The 13,537-nt window shown below is 41.7% G+C and overlaps 1 protein-coding gene across 2 annotated transcripts in view; it reads left to right on the plus strand.

Annotated features, from left to right (window-relative positions):
• LAMA4 (laminin subunit alpha 4) overlaps nucleotides 1-13,537 on the plus strand; it is a 148,486-nt gene that overhangs the window by 81,964 nt on the left and 52,985 nt on the right. For both annotated transcript variants that reach the window (XM_021937958.2, XM_021937957.2), the window contains exons 12-13: nucleotides 869-1,062; nucleotides 8,065-8,181. In XM_021937958.2, the coding sequence (XP_021793650.1) occupies nucleotides 869-1,062; nucleotides 8,065-8,181 (311 nt within the window). The remainder of the gene's footprint in view (nucleotides 1-868; nucleotides 1,063-8,064; nucleotides 8,182-13,537) is intronic.

Raw genomic sequence — 13,537 nt, forward strand, 5'->3', positions numbered from 1 at the left:
ATCATAAGAACCAAAGAAGAATCTCAGGCCCCAGTTCTGAGTCAGACTCAGAAAGGCTAGAGCTCTGATGTCAGTCACTGCCAGATGTGTCCAAGCTCATCACCTACTGTGGAATTTGACAAGGCTGCCCTGGAGAAGTGGGACCAATGACATCTCCCACTCGGCCTCCTTCCACCTAGAATGCATTTTCCAACACTTTCTATACTCAGCCAGGAACTTTTTGTGTTCTGCTTACAGTGATGGAAGAAAATCTCAACAAGACAAACTGATATTCCCTGAAGAAAACAGAAATTAAGGCACATATTCAATGCATGTGTCTTTGAGCAGAGAATAAAGACACATGCGAAGTTTAAGAACATCATCTCATTGCCATTTAATCTTTTTTCCACCAAAATCATGGTTTGGATTTGACCTAGTAGAGCTAACTAAAAACGGTTGCTTAGAAAAACTACAGAAAATGAGTGGTTATGCACATCATTTTGCCTTATTACTGACGAATTTGGTTATTTTTAATAGTAAAAACCTTACTATAGCCAAGTCCGCTTTACAGAGTAAAATTATTAATATTCTGGATAATAATAAGCATAGTATAATGACATGGTTTTCACAAAAAGCACAACCTCTGTGGGAAAACTAATCAAACCCTTCTTTCAACTGACTGTTATCCAGGGGCTCCCAAACCCTAAAAACTAGGATTTTTTTAACTTCAAATCTAAAAGGTGGAGGAGCTATCTTTATGAACAATAGCTTCAATCTCCATTGTTAAAGAAGGCATGGCCTGAAAATTTTCCAACTTTGCAAAATGCTGGGAGGAATGGGAGCAAACAGGAGAAAGCCACACTGAGCCTCTGTCTCCACTTCCTCCCAGTGCTGAGCCAGGCTGAGAGCTGGCAGCGGCTGCACAATGAGACCCGCACTCTGTTTCCTGTCGTCCTGGAGCAGCTGGACGACTACAATGCTAAGTTGTCAGATCTCCAGGAAGCACTTGACCAGGCCCTTAACCACGTCAGGGATGCCGAAGACATGAACAGGGCCACAGCAGCCAGGCAGCGGGACCACGAGGTACAGTGGACACTCACCATCAATGCATTTCAGCATCAGCAGTGTGACGGTACACCAAGAAGGGGCAGTTGATATAAATTTTTTTAAAATATTGGTATATTTAAATACTTATATTTTAAAATATTGGTGTATTTTTTGCTGCCATAAATTACTAACATGTGTGTTCCTAAAATCAACTTGAAACTAGGATAATTGTCTAGTTCTTGCTTTGATAAGAATGCAGTAGTTCTGGTGCTTGTATCCATGTGTATGGATCTGTTGTTCTTGCAAGTGGGTAAGCAACGCATAGCTTTTTTTACACTGAGAGCACTAGAAGGCCAAAGCATCTCAAAACCGTGTGTTCTGGGTATGTGTAATTTTTGGAAAGGCACGATGAGCAAATCTCACAGTCTGGCTGGTCAGCAGCTGCAGGGATAAGGAGACTAATTGCCAAGGCCATGCAAATGCAAAGAGGAAGGTGAGGAAGATTCCCAGACGTGACCATAGCTTACACAGATAGTCATCTCATGGGGCCAGAATTGGTGCATGCCCACACCTACAGAGCTGAGAACTGGTAGTGGTCACGTGTCTGCTTCAAGCAATGCGTGTATTCACAGCCACCAGCATCAAGAGGGGTCATCTTTTGATAGGATGACACATGCATGTTCAAACATACTTTAAAAGATTAGGGAGAAAAGAATACTGTGAACAAATACAAACCAATTATGAGCAAATTCATGAATTCAGTTATGTATTGTTGTGGTCGGCAAAAGCCACTTCAACTAGGCTCTCTAGCCCGATTTTCAGTCATCATTGCCCCTTAGTAAGAATCCTTGTAAAATTTCTTAAATAAAAGTTAATTACACTCATCAGCACTATTTGCTAATGGGAGCAAATCCCTAGCCAGTATTTTTTAGAATAATACGGTTGGGATAGCATTTTTTTTGTTAAATGAATGCATGATTATCTTATTGTTTCAAGGTAGTCGCTGGGACTCGCCTTACCCTTGAAGTGTCCCCCTTTCCCTCCTCCACATCCAGTCAACCACAGGTTCCTCCCAGGTTTACTATGTGACAGGTTTTAGCTCTCTTCTTTCTTTTCCATTCCTCTACAACTTCTCTAGCTCTGACTTTCGTTGCTTCTCTACCAAAACAGTCTCCCCTTCTCTCTCCTCCATCCTTGCTTCCTTCCAAGCCATCCTCTCCACCCCGCCAGAGCGGCTCACCTTCGTCACAGTCTGACCGCAACTACGTGTGCCCATCAATCCTTTCATTTCTCCTCATCACTTCTAACAGTGCTTTTGACACTGCAACTTGTGAGTCATTTCGCGGGTTACAGAATAAGTTTCATGGGTTGTAACCAGCAGTTGTTTTTTTTTTTTTTTTAAGAGATAGATAAAAGAAAATGAAATCAAGGGAATAGAAAATATCAAAGTGTAACACATATAGCAAGGTATGGTTTCCTCGCAGTTCTGCCTTACATATGTGTACCAGGTTGCAACGTATAATTCATTGTTAACCTCTGAAAGACACTATCCTATAGGATAGCCTATGCTCTTTCTCGTGGCATTCGGGACTCCCTCTGATCTGACCCTACCAGCCTCCTCAGCCTCACCTCTTATTCTCTGCCTCACACATTCTGTTCAGGCAATATCACACTACCAGTAATCCCACTTGCCTGGAATGGAGACCACTTTTCCTTTTCGACTCATCTGGCTAACCTCACTCATCCTTTAAGTCTTACCTCAGGCACCCCTTTCTCCTGAAGACCCAACCTATACTCCAATCCCATGACATGTTTTGCACAGCTCTGTTTCTGAATTGTGATCATTTGCTAATGAATCTGTCTTCCCCATTGAACTCAGGGCTCCAAAAAATAAGGGAATCGTGTCTCCTTTGTCTTTGAATCATGGAGCATTTAGCACAATGCCTGACACAAAGTAACAACTCAGTAAAAAAATGTGTTGATGTAATGAAAACCTTAAGGACTTTCCAATTTGAGGATCCTGTAGTTTTGTCAGATTGTGCCCAAGTTTATTGAAGATGCATTTTCAGTGCTAAGTAATATAAATAATGAGTGATTCTTCTCATCCTGAAAGATTTAAGCCCATACCCGAAGGCTGCAGGATAACACTATTCTATTCCCAAGAGAAAATTTAGAGCATTTAAGTGAGACGTAAACAACACTGCAACCTCATGCAACAATTCCCAGGGTTCACCAATGAAGACCCAGAACTATGTTCAGTCCTGCAAGCCCTGAAATGAGAAGTGGACCTGCCAACCCACACCGGTCCTGGTAGGACAAGGGCAAGCACTGGCCTGCAGGAGACCCCAGCCAGACTACAGCTGTGCTCTTAGCCACAGGGAGTAATGTTTACTGCTGAGAAAAAAGCAAGACCTATTATTAATACTACCGATAGTAATAAACGGTATTTGGTTCTCATTTTAGATTGTGAGTTCTCGATCTCAGCCAAGTGCTTTGTCTTCTACATAGCTTTGTGCTAGAGAACACGTATTTTGTGTGTTAACATGTTCGGTTCTCTTTTGATTTATTTTAAGGAATAGATCTTATCTCCAAAGTCCTTTGTAAATTTTATAATCAGGAAGGGTAGCACACAGTCAGTGAACTGAGAACCAAAGTGTCTGCATAATCACAAACCAGCTGATTTGCTGGTGGTTGGTAAATGTCAGGGTGTGTGCAGGGCACAGTGGACTTTGTAAATGTAACAAGCAGGAGGACAGTGTTGCCTATATGAAGAGACTTCAGTTCTAAAAGTGAATGATTGCCAAAATAGGTTTTAAATAAACTTATACAGTTTGTTTTTAAACTTCATGCATGTGGCTACCAAAAATTTGGCATTTTTGATTCAGACAAATGATAGTGCTCATTTTAACTTTACCAAACAGACCCTTCTACTGCGTACAAATGAACAGCATGAGCAAGATTTCAGGAAGGGAACAGCATAGCGTTGAGGAATTTGAAAGTCCTGCTCCCTCTCGGTTCTCCTTCCTCTTCCTGACCTTTGGATCTGGCATTAGCCACAGTTGCACCCCTTTTGCCCCCATCTCCTCCCTCAGTGACTTCACCCAATCTCACTGCTTCAGTCCTTAAAAGGGATTTATTTGTGGATCTGCATCCTTATTCAAAACTGAGCCCCACAGGACAACTTTCATATTTGTGTCTGTTTGCGGGAATAGCTACATGGATTAGCCTTGCTATTACCTGCTGAAAATCAAACCTTTTTTCCTCCCATTTCCCTTCCTATTTTCTTATTCTTTCTCATTCTTGTCCAGGGTTCTCCTCTCCCCTCCAAGTCCCCAGGCTCTAAGTCAGCCCCTCCTGCTCTGGGGTTCTGTGAGCAGTGATTTCTCCAGTCCTTTGTGTCTCACTTGTATATATTTTGGTCTGCCCCCTGCCTAGGCTCCTGGCTTCTCTCCCCTTGAGATTACTGCCAGATTCGATTTCAAGGTATCCCTCTAAATGTATAGAAACTATATAATGAACCTTCATCAAATGCCTTCAATGGCTTCCTACTTAAGAAAGGTAAATTCTTAGCCACCCATGGTCTGAGTCCACCTACTGCTCCAGTGGTATTTCTTGACTTTCCTACAGACTGTGCCTCTTAGCCACTGGAGACCATGCACATTTTCTTCTTACTGCTTTTGCTCATGGTATCTCCTTCGCTCATCTCTCTCATCCATGAGTAATTCTGTCTAGCCTTTAAGCCAGGTTAAGTGTCTCTCTCCGTAGAGTGCCTCACCTACTCACTCGAGTCCAGTGGTTCCTACATTGCTGCAGTCTTACATCTTTTTGAGAATTCAGTGAAAACTATGGAACATGCGTGTGCACAGACACACACGCACACACACACATATCCCTGCCATGAGAAAAATGTGCACTTGTTCACACGTATAAGACTGACAGGCAAGTTCAGGTAGTCTACCTTAACCCCAGATTAAGAATGCTGGCTCGGTGGCTCACGCCTGTAATCCCTGCACTTTGGGAGGCCAAGACAGGTGGATCACCTGAGGTCAGGAGTTCGAGATCAGCCTGGTCAACATGGTGAAACCCTGTCTCTACCAAGAATACAAAAATTAGCCGGGCATGGTGGCGGGCACCTCTAGTCTCAGTTATTTGGGAGGCTGAGACAGGAGAATTACTTGAACCCAGGAGGCAGAGGTTGCAGTGGGCTGAGATCGTGCCATTGCACTGTAGCCTGATTGACAGAGTGAAACTCCACCTCAAAACAAAAAGAACTCTAGCTGCCAGAAGGAGTTCCTCCTTCCTCTCTACTGGTGCAGTCATTGGTTGTACCACTGGAATGATCACCAGGCATCATCACATTCAGCATATATTCTTCTATGTTCCTGTCTAGGAGTCACTCTTAATTGCTCAATGCATAACTCTGTGTGTGTGTGTGTGTGTGTGTGTGTGTGTGATGGTATGCATCTAGTCTAACACCCCTAGACTGTGAGCATCCAAGGGTGGCACTCCTGCCTCACACAAATTATATCTTCCTAGCACCAAACACGATAACTTGCATTTGCTACATTTGTTGATGAACAGATGGATGGACAAATGCTTGTAGCACTCTCAAGTAATACAGATTTGATTTATGTACGCTGGTTCTTCCTGATTACAAATACTCTTATTTATTTCGTATTAACTTGGACTTCTAAATTACTAAACCCTACTTTTACCATTCTTTTGCAAACTTTTGCATATTTAAATATCATGAAATTTTAATTCTTTCCAACAAAATTTAAAATCCAATGTTTTATTTGTAGTCTTTCTTACGACAAAGAGATTTGAATGGATCTGACCTTACTGGAATTTGACTCTGTGTTTTAGAAAACAAACTTCAGTGGGTTTGTTGTTGTTGTTGTTGATGTTTTGAGACACAGTCTTACTCTGTCACCCAGGCTGGAGTACAGTGGCACAATCTTAGCTCACCACAACCTCTGCCTCCTGGGTTCAAGCAATTCTGTGGCCTCAGCCTCCCGAGTAACTGGGATTACAGGCGCGTGCCACCACACCCGGCCCAAATTTAGTGTTTTAATTTTACATTTCACTATTACACCTATAGCATGGGCTAGAAAAGAATAACCCCCAAATTTCAGTTCTCATACAAAACCAAAAAAGTACCCACAGAGCTTAATCATTTTGACGTGTGCCAATAGTAGCCATACAACTAGCAATTACATTATTTTGTCATCTTACTTCTAACCCCAAAGGGTAACAGAATGATTAAAATCTTATCAGATGAACATGAGATAGTATATTTTTAAAGTAAGTAAACTACTCCTTCAAAAGCACTGTTTGGGGATTATTATATACTGAAGCTTTAGCTTCCCGGGACTGTTTTTTCTTTTTTTTTTTTTGTTTTTTGGTGACTTTTTTTTTTTTTGACCATGGAACTTTTTCTATATTTTGCATATGTGATATGCACAATGAAGCATGCTGAATAGTGACAATTATGTCATTTTCATAGTTATCAGTTTTCAACATTTTACTTTGTTCAAGCTGACCACTTTTCTGTGGAAATACCTTTATTTGTTTCAAAGCTAATTTTATTCATTTCTGTCTAATGCTATATATGGTCAACGGGAGAAATTCATTAACTTGAAGCATATTGTTTTTCATCTACTGCAAATAAGCTTATATACAGTGCTATTAGCACACAGTTTTGAAGTTTATCTCTGACTTCAGGATGTTAGTAGCGTTCTCCCGCAGTCACTCAGAGAGAACTTACAGAAGGGGTAAAGAACACTGTAAAAGGAAAACAGTTTTGTAAGAGGTAAATAATATCAACCTTTTTTCAACTCCCTTCTTTTACATACTTTAATACACACATTTTACAATATTGCTTTTGTCCACAGCTGTATAACTCCCAGTCTTTGTAAAGATAAGAATAATTGATCTCAGATAGTCACACTGTATTAGGCTTGATGGATATTCAGGGGAAATTGATTCTTTTAAAATGTTCTTGCATTAAGAGGATGTTCAAATGTGATTCTTTTCTGTCTCTAGATCTACATCTACCCCATAGCAACATATTTGGAGAAGATGGGTTCCATTCTTCCTTTTCACGAAGTCAGGAAAGGCTGCAGGGAGTAAGAAAGGACATCAAGATGAACTTAAAAAGTTTTAAAGTATTTCCTTCTCTATCTAGGCTTCTATAATTATTTCTATGATATCCTAGATTTCACCATAATGTATATTTCAACTCTAACTTAAGTCACTGTTTCTAAGGTAACTTCAACTCATTTTTCACTCAACTTGTAAAATGAGTCTTTTACTTTTCCCTCCTAAAGTTTCTTTCTATGTTTCTTTCAAACGCTAAACTCACTGGAAGCTCCATAATATGTCTTCAGAATCACAGTGTCCCTGCCTCTAGAACCTAAAAGTGAGGGTAGAAATTAAAGTACTCATCAAGACGTGTATTAATATTTACTTTCCCTTCTCAAAACATCTGAGCATTTACAATAAAGAGCTCTGAGTGGTATGAAGCAAGATTACAATTTGATGCTTTAATAGTAGGGCCACTTTTAATTTTTAAAAGGACATTAAGATTATTTTTGTATATTCTCTGTTCCTGTCCAAATGTGCTGTTTGTGTCAGGCCCAGAGCTGGCACATGATAAATGCTTTTAGAACTAATTCATATTCCAATCACTGCAAATGTAGAGCCTGTGTTCAATCCTGTCTCCATAGTCCTTTATATTCTGGGAAAAAGAGTCAAATGTCCTCTCTAATGCGCTAGCTCTCTTTGAAATGACAGTGTTATAATAATCCTCCATGCATCTAATCTCCCAAGATTCTTACTGTTGTTGTCTCCATATTATAAATGAGAAAACAGCATCAAACAGGTAGCGTGCCCCAAAGGCACACAGCAAGGATGGAGCTGGGATAGGAACCCAGATCTGTCTGAGTCCAAAGAGAGCAAGTTGGTATTTAATGCTCTCCCCAATGCTTTCCCTAAAGATGTATTCATTTCACTCTCCCTTACTCTTCGTTCCTGCAGAAACAACAGGAAAGAGTGAGGGAACAAATGGAAGCGGTGAACATGTCTCTGAGCACATCTGCGGACTCTCTGACAACACCTCGCCTAACTCTTTCAGAACTTGATGATATAATAAAGGTAAGGACGCACGTGACTTGTTCAGGTTTGTATTTCCAGCAGGTTGCAACAGCAGCTCAGGGTCACAGAATAATAATAAATTCAGATCTATCAAGTGAGCAGGCATTATAAAGATCAGATGACTGAATGTTTTAGTTTCTTGCACTGTACAACAGTCACTAGCCACATATGACTACTTAAATTTAAATTGCTTAAAATTAAATAAAATTAAAATTTTAGTTCTTCAGTCACATTAGCCACAGAGCTAGCAGCTACTATATTCAGTGGCACAAGCATGTGCGGAAACAGGCATTGCGCCACTGAATATAGTGGAACTTCTTGCAGAGAGTTCTACTGAAAGTGCTGCTCTCGATCCATCCTACTCGCTCTTTACTCATAAAGTTGTGTTTAATAAATCTGGTTTTCAAAATCAATAAAAATCACATTTTGTAAAAGTAGAAAATTTCCAATAAAATGCAGTGAACTGAACTATCATGAAATAACTCTCAGCTCATTTTTATTACCTTTTGAAAGATATAACTTTCAGGCCATTTGATTGTCATCTCATCCTTTGACTATTTCAATACCGAACTCTCTGTCTTTCTCTCCAACCTGACTCCCATCACTCTCCTTGGTGACAGCAAAATCCATATGGATGAAGTCACCAACTCTCTGACCTCCAGTTCCTTGAACTTGTCCTCTCCAGCAAGCTTATCCTCCAGTCCACCTCTGTTATCCCACCTGTGGCCATACCCAGGTCTTGTCCTCAGTAACAGTACCTCCTCCCAAACCCTAGTTTCAAGCATCTCCCTCCCAGAGCACATCTCCTATCTCACTTACTTTAGAATGCCCACTCCAGTAATTCTCTGACCACATGGAGACCTCCCTGCCTTTCTTACCCTACCCCTCTCATGTGCTTTCTTCCCTCCTTAAGCAACTCAAATTACCAACATAGTCATTCTTTCAAAATACCCTTAACTACCGTATCTGCCTGTTCGTCTGTTGTGCCTACCTGAGATTACTGACTCATCCCCAGCACCATGGCCATACCAGAGCAGCTGCATGCAACTGGTGGGAACCCACTTCGCCTGCTATCAGTTCTGCCTGGTGACTTGGCTTCCTGCTTTCTGAAAAATCAGAGACAAACAGAAAAGAACTCCCTTGATCTTTCCTCCCCAAATCCGCTGGCCTGCCTGCATTTGCACCCACACCTCTGCCTCCCCTCCGTTGTAAGCATTCCTTCTCCTGCCCGGCCCCTTCCTGTGCCCCAAACCGCATCCTTCCTCACCTTGAAAACAGGTTGCAGGGTTTCACTCCTCAAGTTATACCCTCTTTCTTCTGGATCACCCAGTTTCTCATTCTTTACTAAATCACTACCATCCGCATACAAACATGCTGTACTGTCTCCTATCTTTTACATATCCAAAAGAAAAAAGCCCTGTAAAAAAATATATATATTTTATAAAGCTTGCATTCCCTCTAACTTCTGTCCTACCACTCTGCTCAGCTTCACAGTAAAATGTTTCAACAGTGACTTACCATTGCTGTTTCTACCTCCCAGACTCCCACTGTCCCCTATACTCAGCCATTTATGAAGTGGGTTCCATCCCCTTCACTGAGACTATTCCTGTCCAGATCACCAGTGACCCGCCTGTAGCCAAAACCAGGGTCGCCTGTCTCTCCCAGGCTTTCTCAGTCCTCCCTCCTCTAAACACCAGGTGGTGCCCTTGTCCTGGCTGCTGTGGTACCCGCTCACAGCTTCTCCCCTGGCTGGCGGTTTCTTCCCGGCCCCCTTTGCTTACTTCGCCACTGTACAACCACTAAGTCGTCTATATTTTTTTCTGGGTTTTGTTTGTTTTTATTTTTTTTTTTTACAACCACTTAACTATGTAAGATATATTCTCAGCTCAGGGCTATATAAAAACAGGCTTCGGTTGGGTGCAGTGGCTCACGCCTCTAATCCCAGCACTCTGGGAGGCCAAGGTTGGGGACAGTGCTTGAACCCAGGAATTCAAGACCAGCCTGGACAACATAGTGAGACCCCCATCTCTACAAAAAAAAATAAAATTTTAATTAGCTAGGCATGGTGATGCATGCCTGCAGTCCCAGCTGCTCAGGAGGCTGAGATGGGAGGATCACCTGAGCCCAAGAAGTGGAGGCTGCAGTGGACCATAATGGTGTTTCTGCACTCCAGCCTGGGTGACAAGGTGAAACTCTGTCTCAAAAAAAAAAAAAAAAAAAGAAAAAGAAAAGAAAAAAAAGATTTGAGCTGCACTTGACACTGGGCCATGTTGATCTCTGCTCTGGATAATGAATGGCTCTGTGCTTGGTCCTAGGCCTTCTTTTCTAACTATACTCTCTCCCTAGCTGATCTCATTGACCCCCTCGGCTTTAAAGAACAATTACACACCGATCATTACACAATTATACCTCCAGCTATCACACCCCACGGAGTTCCAAACTCCTATATCCGAGTGCTTACTTGACATTTTCAAGTCAGAACTCAGGATGATTGTAATAAAGTCACAATCTCATCTACCGTGTATTAATAATAGACATATCAAACTTGACTTGTCTTAAATAAAACCCACTCCTTCCCCAGTCTTCCCCATCTCAATAAATGGCGCAACCCAATTGCTCAGATCAAAACTCCAGAGTCACTACTGCTTCCTTCTTTCTCCTTATCTCTAAAATGAATCTTGATTTCTTCCTTTCTTTTTCTTTTTTCTTTTTTTTTTTTTTTTTTTTTTTGAGATGTGGCTTTGTCCTTGTTGCCCAGGCTGGAGTGCAATGGAGTGATCTTGGCTCACTGCAAACTCTGCCTCTTAAGTTCAAGCAATTCTCCTGCCTCAGCCTCCCCAGTAGCTGGGATTACAGACATCCACCACCATGCCCAGCTAATTTTTTGCATTTTTAGTAGAGATGGGTTTTCACTGTGTTGGCCAGGCTGGTCTCGAACCCCTGACCTCAGATGATCCACCTACCTTGGCTTCCCAGAGTGCTGGGATTACAGGCGTGAGCCACCACACCAGGCCTTGAATCTTGATTTCTGACCACTTTCCTTGACTCCACTGCTGCTCTTTGGTCCAAGTTACCTCATCTGCAGTTTAAATTGCCACCAGAGCCTCCTAGCTGATCCAGTTGTCTCCACTCTTGTCCTTCAAGACAACCTGTCTATGCAGCAGCAGAACAATCCTTTAAAAACATAACCAACATTATTTCTACTATATACACTCCCCAGTGGCACTTAAAGTAAGAAACAAGCTCATTTTGTCCTGGCACATGAGACCCTACATGACCCAGCTCAGACCCACTTCTCTGACCACATACCCAACTCTCTTCTCACTCACTGCACTCCAGCCCAACAAACTCCTATTTTTCAGACATACCATACTTATTTCCTGCCTCGGGATCTCTGCACCTGCTGTCCTCAGATCTTCAAACGGCTGGTGTCCTTATGACCCTTCCATCCAAATGAACCCCTTACCCCACTCACTCCTCATCCCACCCCACCCGTCGTATGTTATTCAAAATGTCTTTTACTCCCTGAAATTAGCTTGTTTGCTTATTTGATCACTTGTGTATTATTTGTATCTCTCTCACTAAACTGTAAATTCCTTAAAAGTGGAGACTGTGTTCAAAAGTATTCTACCTCCCAAAAGAGTGCCTGGTCCACAATGGGCACACAGGGAATATTTGTTGATTGAATGAATGAGTAAAAGTGGTAGGTCCATGGTCTATTTTCCACTTATACAATAAAAAACATTTTTTTTTCAAAGTATTGTTCCCCAGATGACCAACCAAAATGGCTAGAGGTTTAATACTGCCTCCACAAAAGTAAATCTTTTGTACTATGAACCCTTTGTGCTACATTCTGGGGTTACAAAAATAAGCTAAACTCAGTTCCTGCCTCCTAGGATTGTATGATGTGATGAGTTAAATAACCACTTAAAATGATTACAATCATGTGACACACGAATGAATAATAAAAACACATGGCAACGCTTAACTCATCCTGAGGAGGTTAGGGATGACCTCAAAAAGGAAGTGATATTTGAGCTGAATTTGAAAGGAGCAGAGTTTTCCAGGTAGATTAGACAGAAAATAAAAGAAAATAATTCCAGAAATGGAAAATATGTGCAAAGGTAAGAGACCGGAAAAAATTATGGAGCATTAAAACAACAACCAGTTGGTCAAGATTAGACTATGGGATATAGTGGGTTGGGGTTCTTGATAAGAATTGATAAAATTGGTGAGACAAGAGTGGTCAGTTGATGATATCATGCTTAGAAATTGGACTCATTCCTGCAAAGCAACTGGCTGATTCTGACAAGGGACAGGTCAAATTTTCTTAATAGGAAGAGTACCTTTCCTGCAAGGTGGTAGAGAATGGATTAGAATACTCAAAGACTGCGCTCAGGGAAGGAAGCGAGATCACTCGGGGAGAGGAAAGGGCTGGGATTCAAACGCCAACTTTCATGGTCTCTTTCCTGGTCAGGGAAAGAGGAGACCCAGGAGAGAACATAGTCACAGAAGCTAGGAAAAGAAAAGAGTTTTAAGCGAAGACAGTGACCGTAGCAAACCACAGATAGATCCAGTAAATGAGGATGGGAAAATGTCAAGTGGATCTGGCAATTTGGGGCCAGGTGTTGGTGATCTTGGCAAGAATCATTTCTGTAAAGTGCACTGTGTCAAAGCAAGAGAAAAAGCTAGAAGGGAGCCTAAAGTGAAAGAATAAGGTTGTTTGTTTGTTTGTTTGTTTGTTTGTTTTTTGATGGGAGATACTTGAGCATGTTTATAGCTGAGAAGAGTCAGTAGCTGGGAAGCAAGAATGAATAACGGGGTTACCAAGACAATGGGGCAGCATGCTTTATACAGAAAATGAACACGTTTCCTCTTAAAATTGGAGAGAAATGTATGTGTAGGTGTAGCTATAAATACATCTATAGAGTTTGTGGGGAAGGGCTGGGGGCCGGTTGCAAAAAGTTGGGGAAATACCGGTTCATTAGTTTTGGAGTCTCTGAGGGAGTTACCAATAAATAGAGCCCCTATCCAGAACCCAAGTTCTAAACAGGTTGAAACATAAATAAAATACAGAGACCAAGGATGTTGCCTTGTTTCTGAAGCTACTAAGCAGCAGGCATGGCTTTAGGTCTCTTAGCCAAGTGGGGTAGCTGACATCCAGTCCCAGTATTAGGCAGCTGTGCCTACCCAGACAGGCAACACTGTGAGGCTTAGATGGGGGTTCTGCTCAAAATAGCTTTCATATGGAGGAACACAGGAAAACTCAGGCTTTCTGCTGGCAGCTTGCTCCCAGGACGAAGAAGGGTGGAGTTGAGCAGAGCCTATAGAGTTATTCTTCCCAAATCTACCCATC

Source organism: Papio anubis, chromosome 6 (assembly GCF_008728515.1).
Source record: "Papio anubis isolate 15944 chromosome 6, Panubis1.0, whole genome shotgun sequence".
NCBI classification, from domain to species: domain Eukaryota; kingdom Metazoa; phylum Chordata; class Mammalia; order Primates; family Cercopithecidae; genus Papio; species Papio anubis.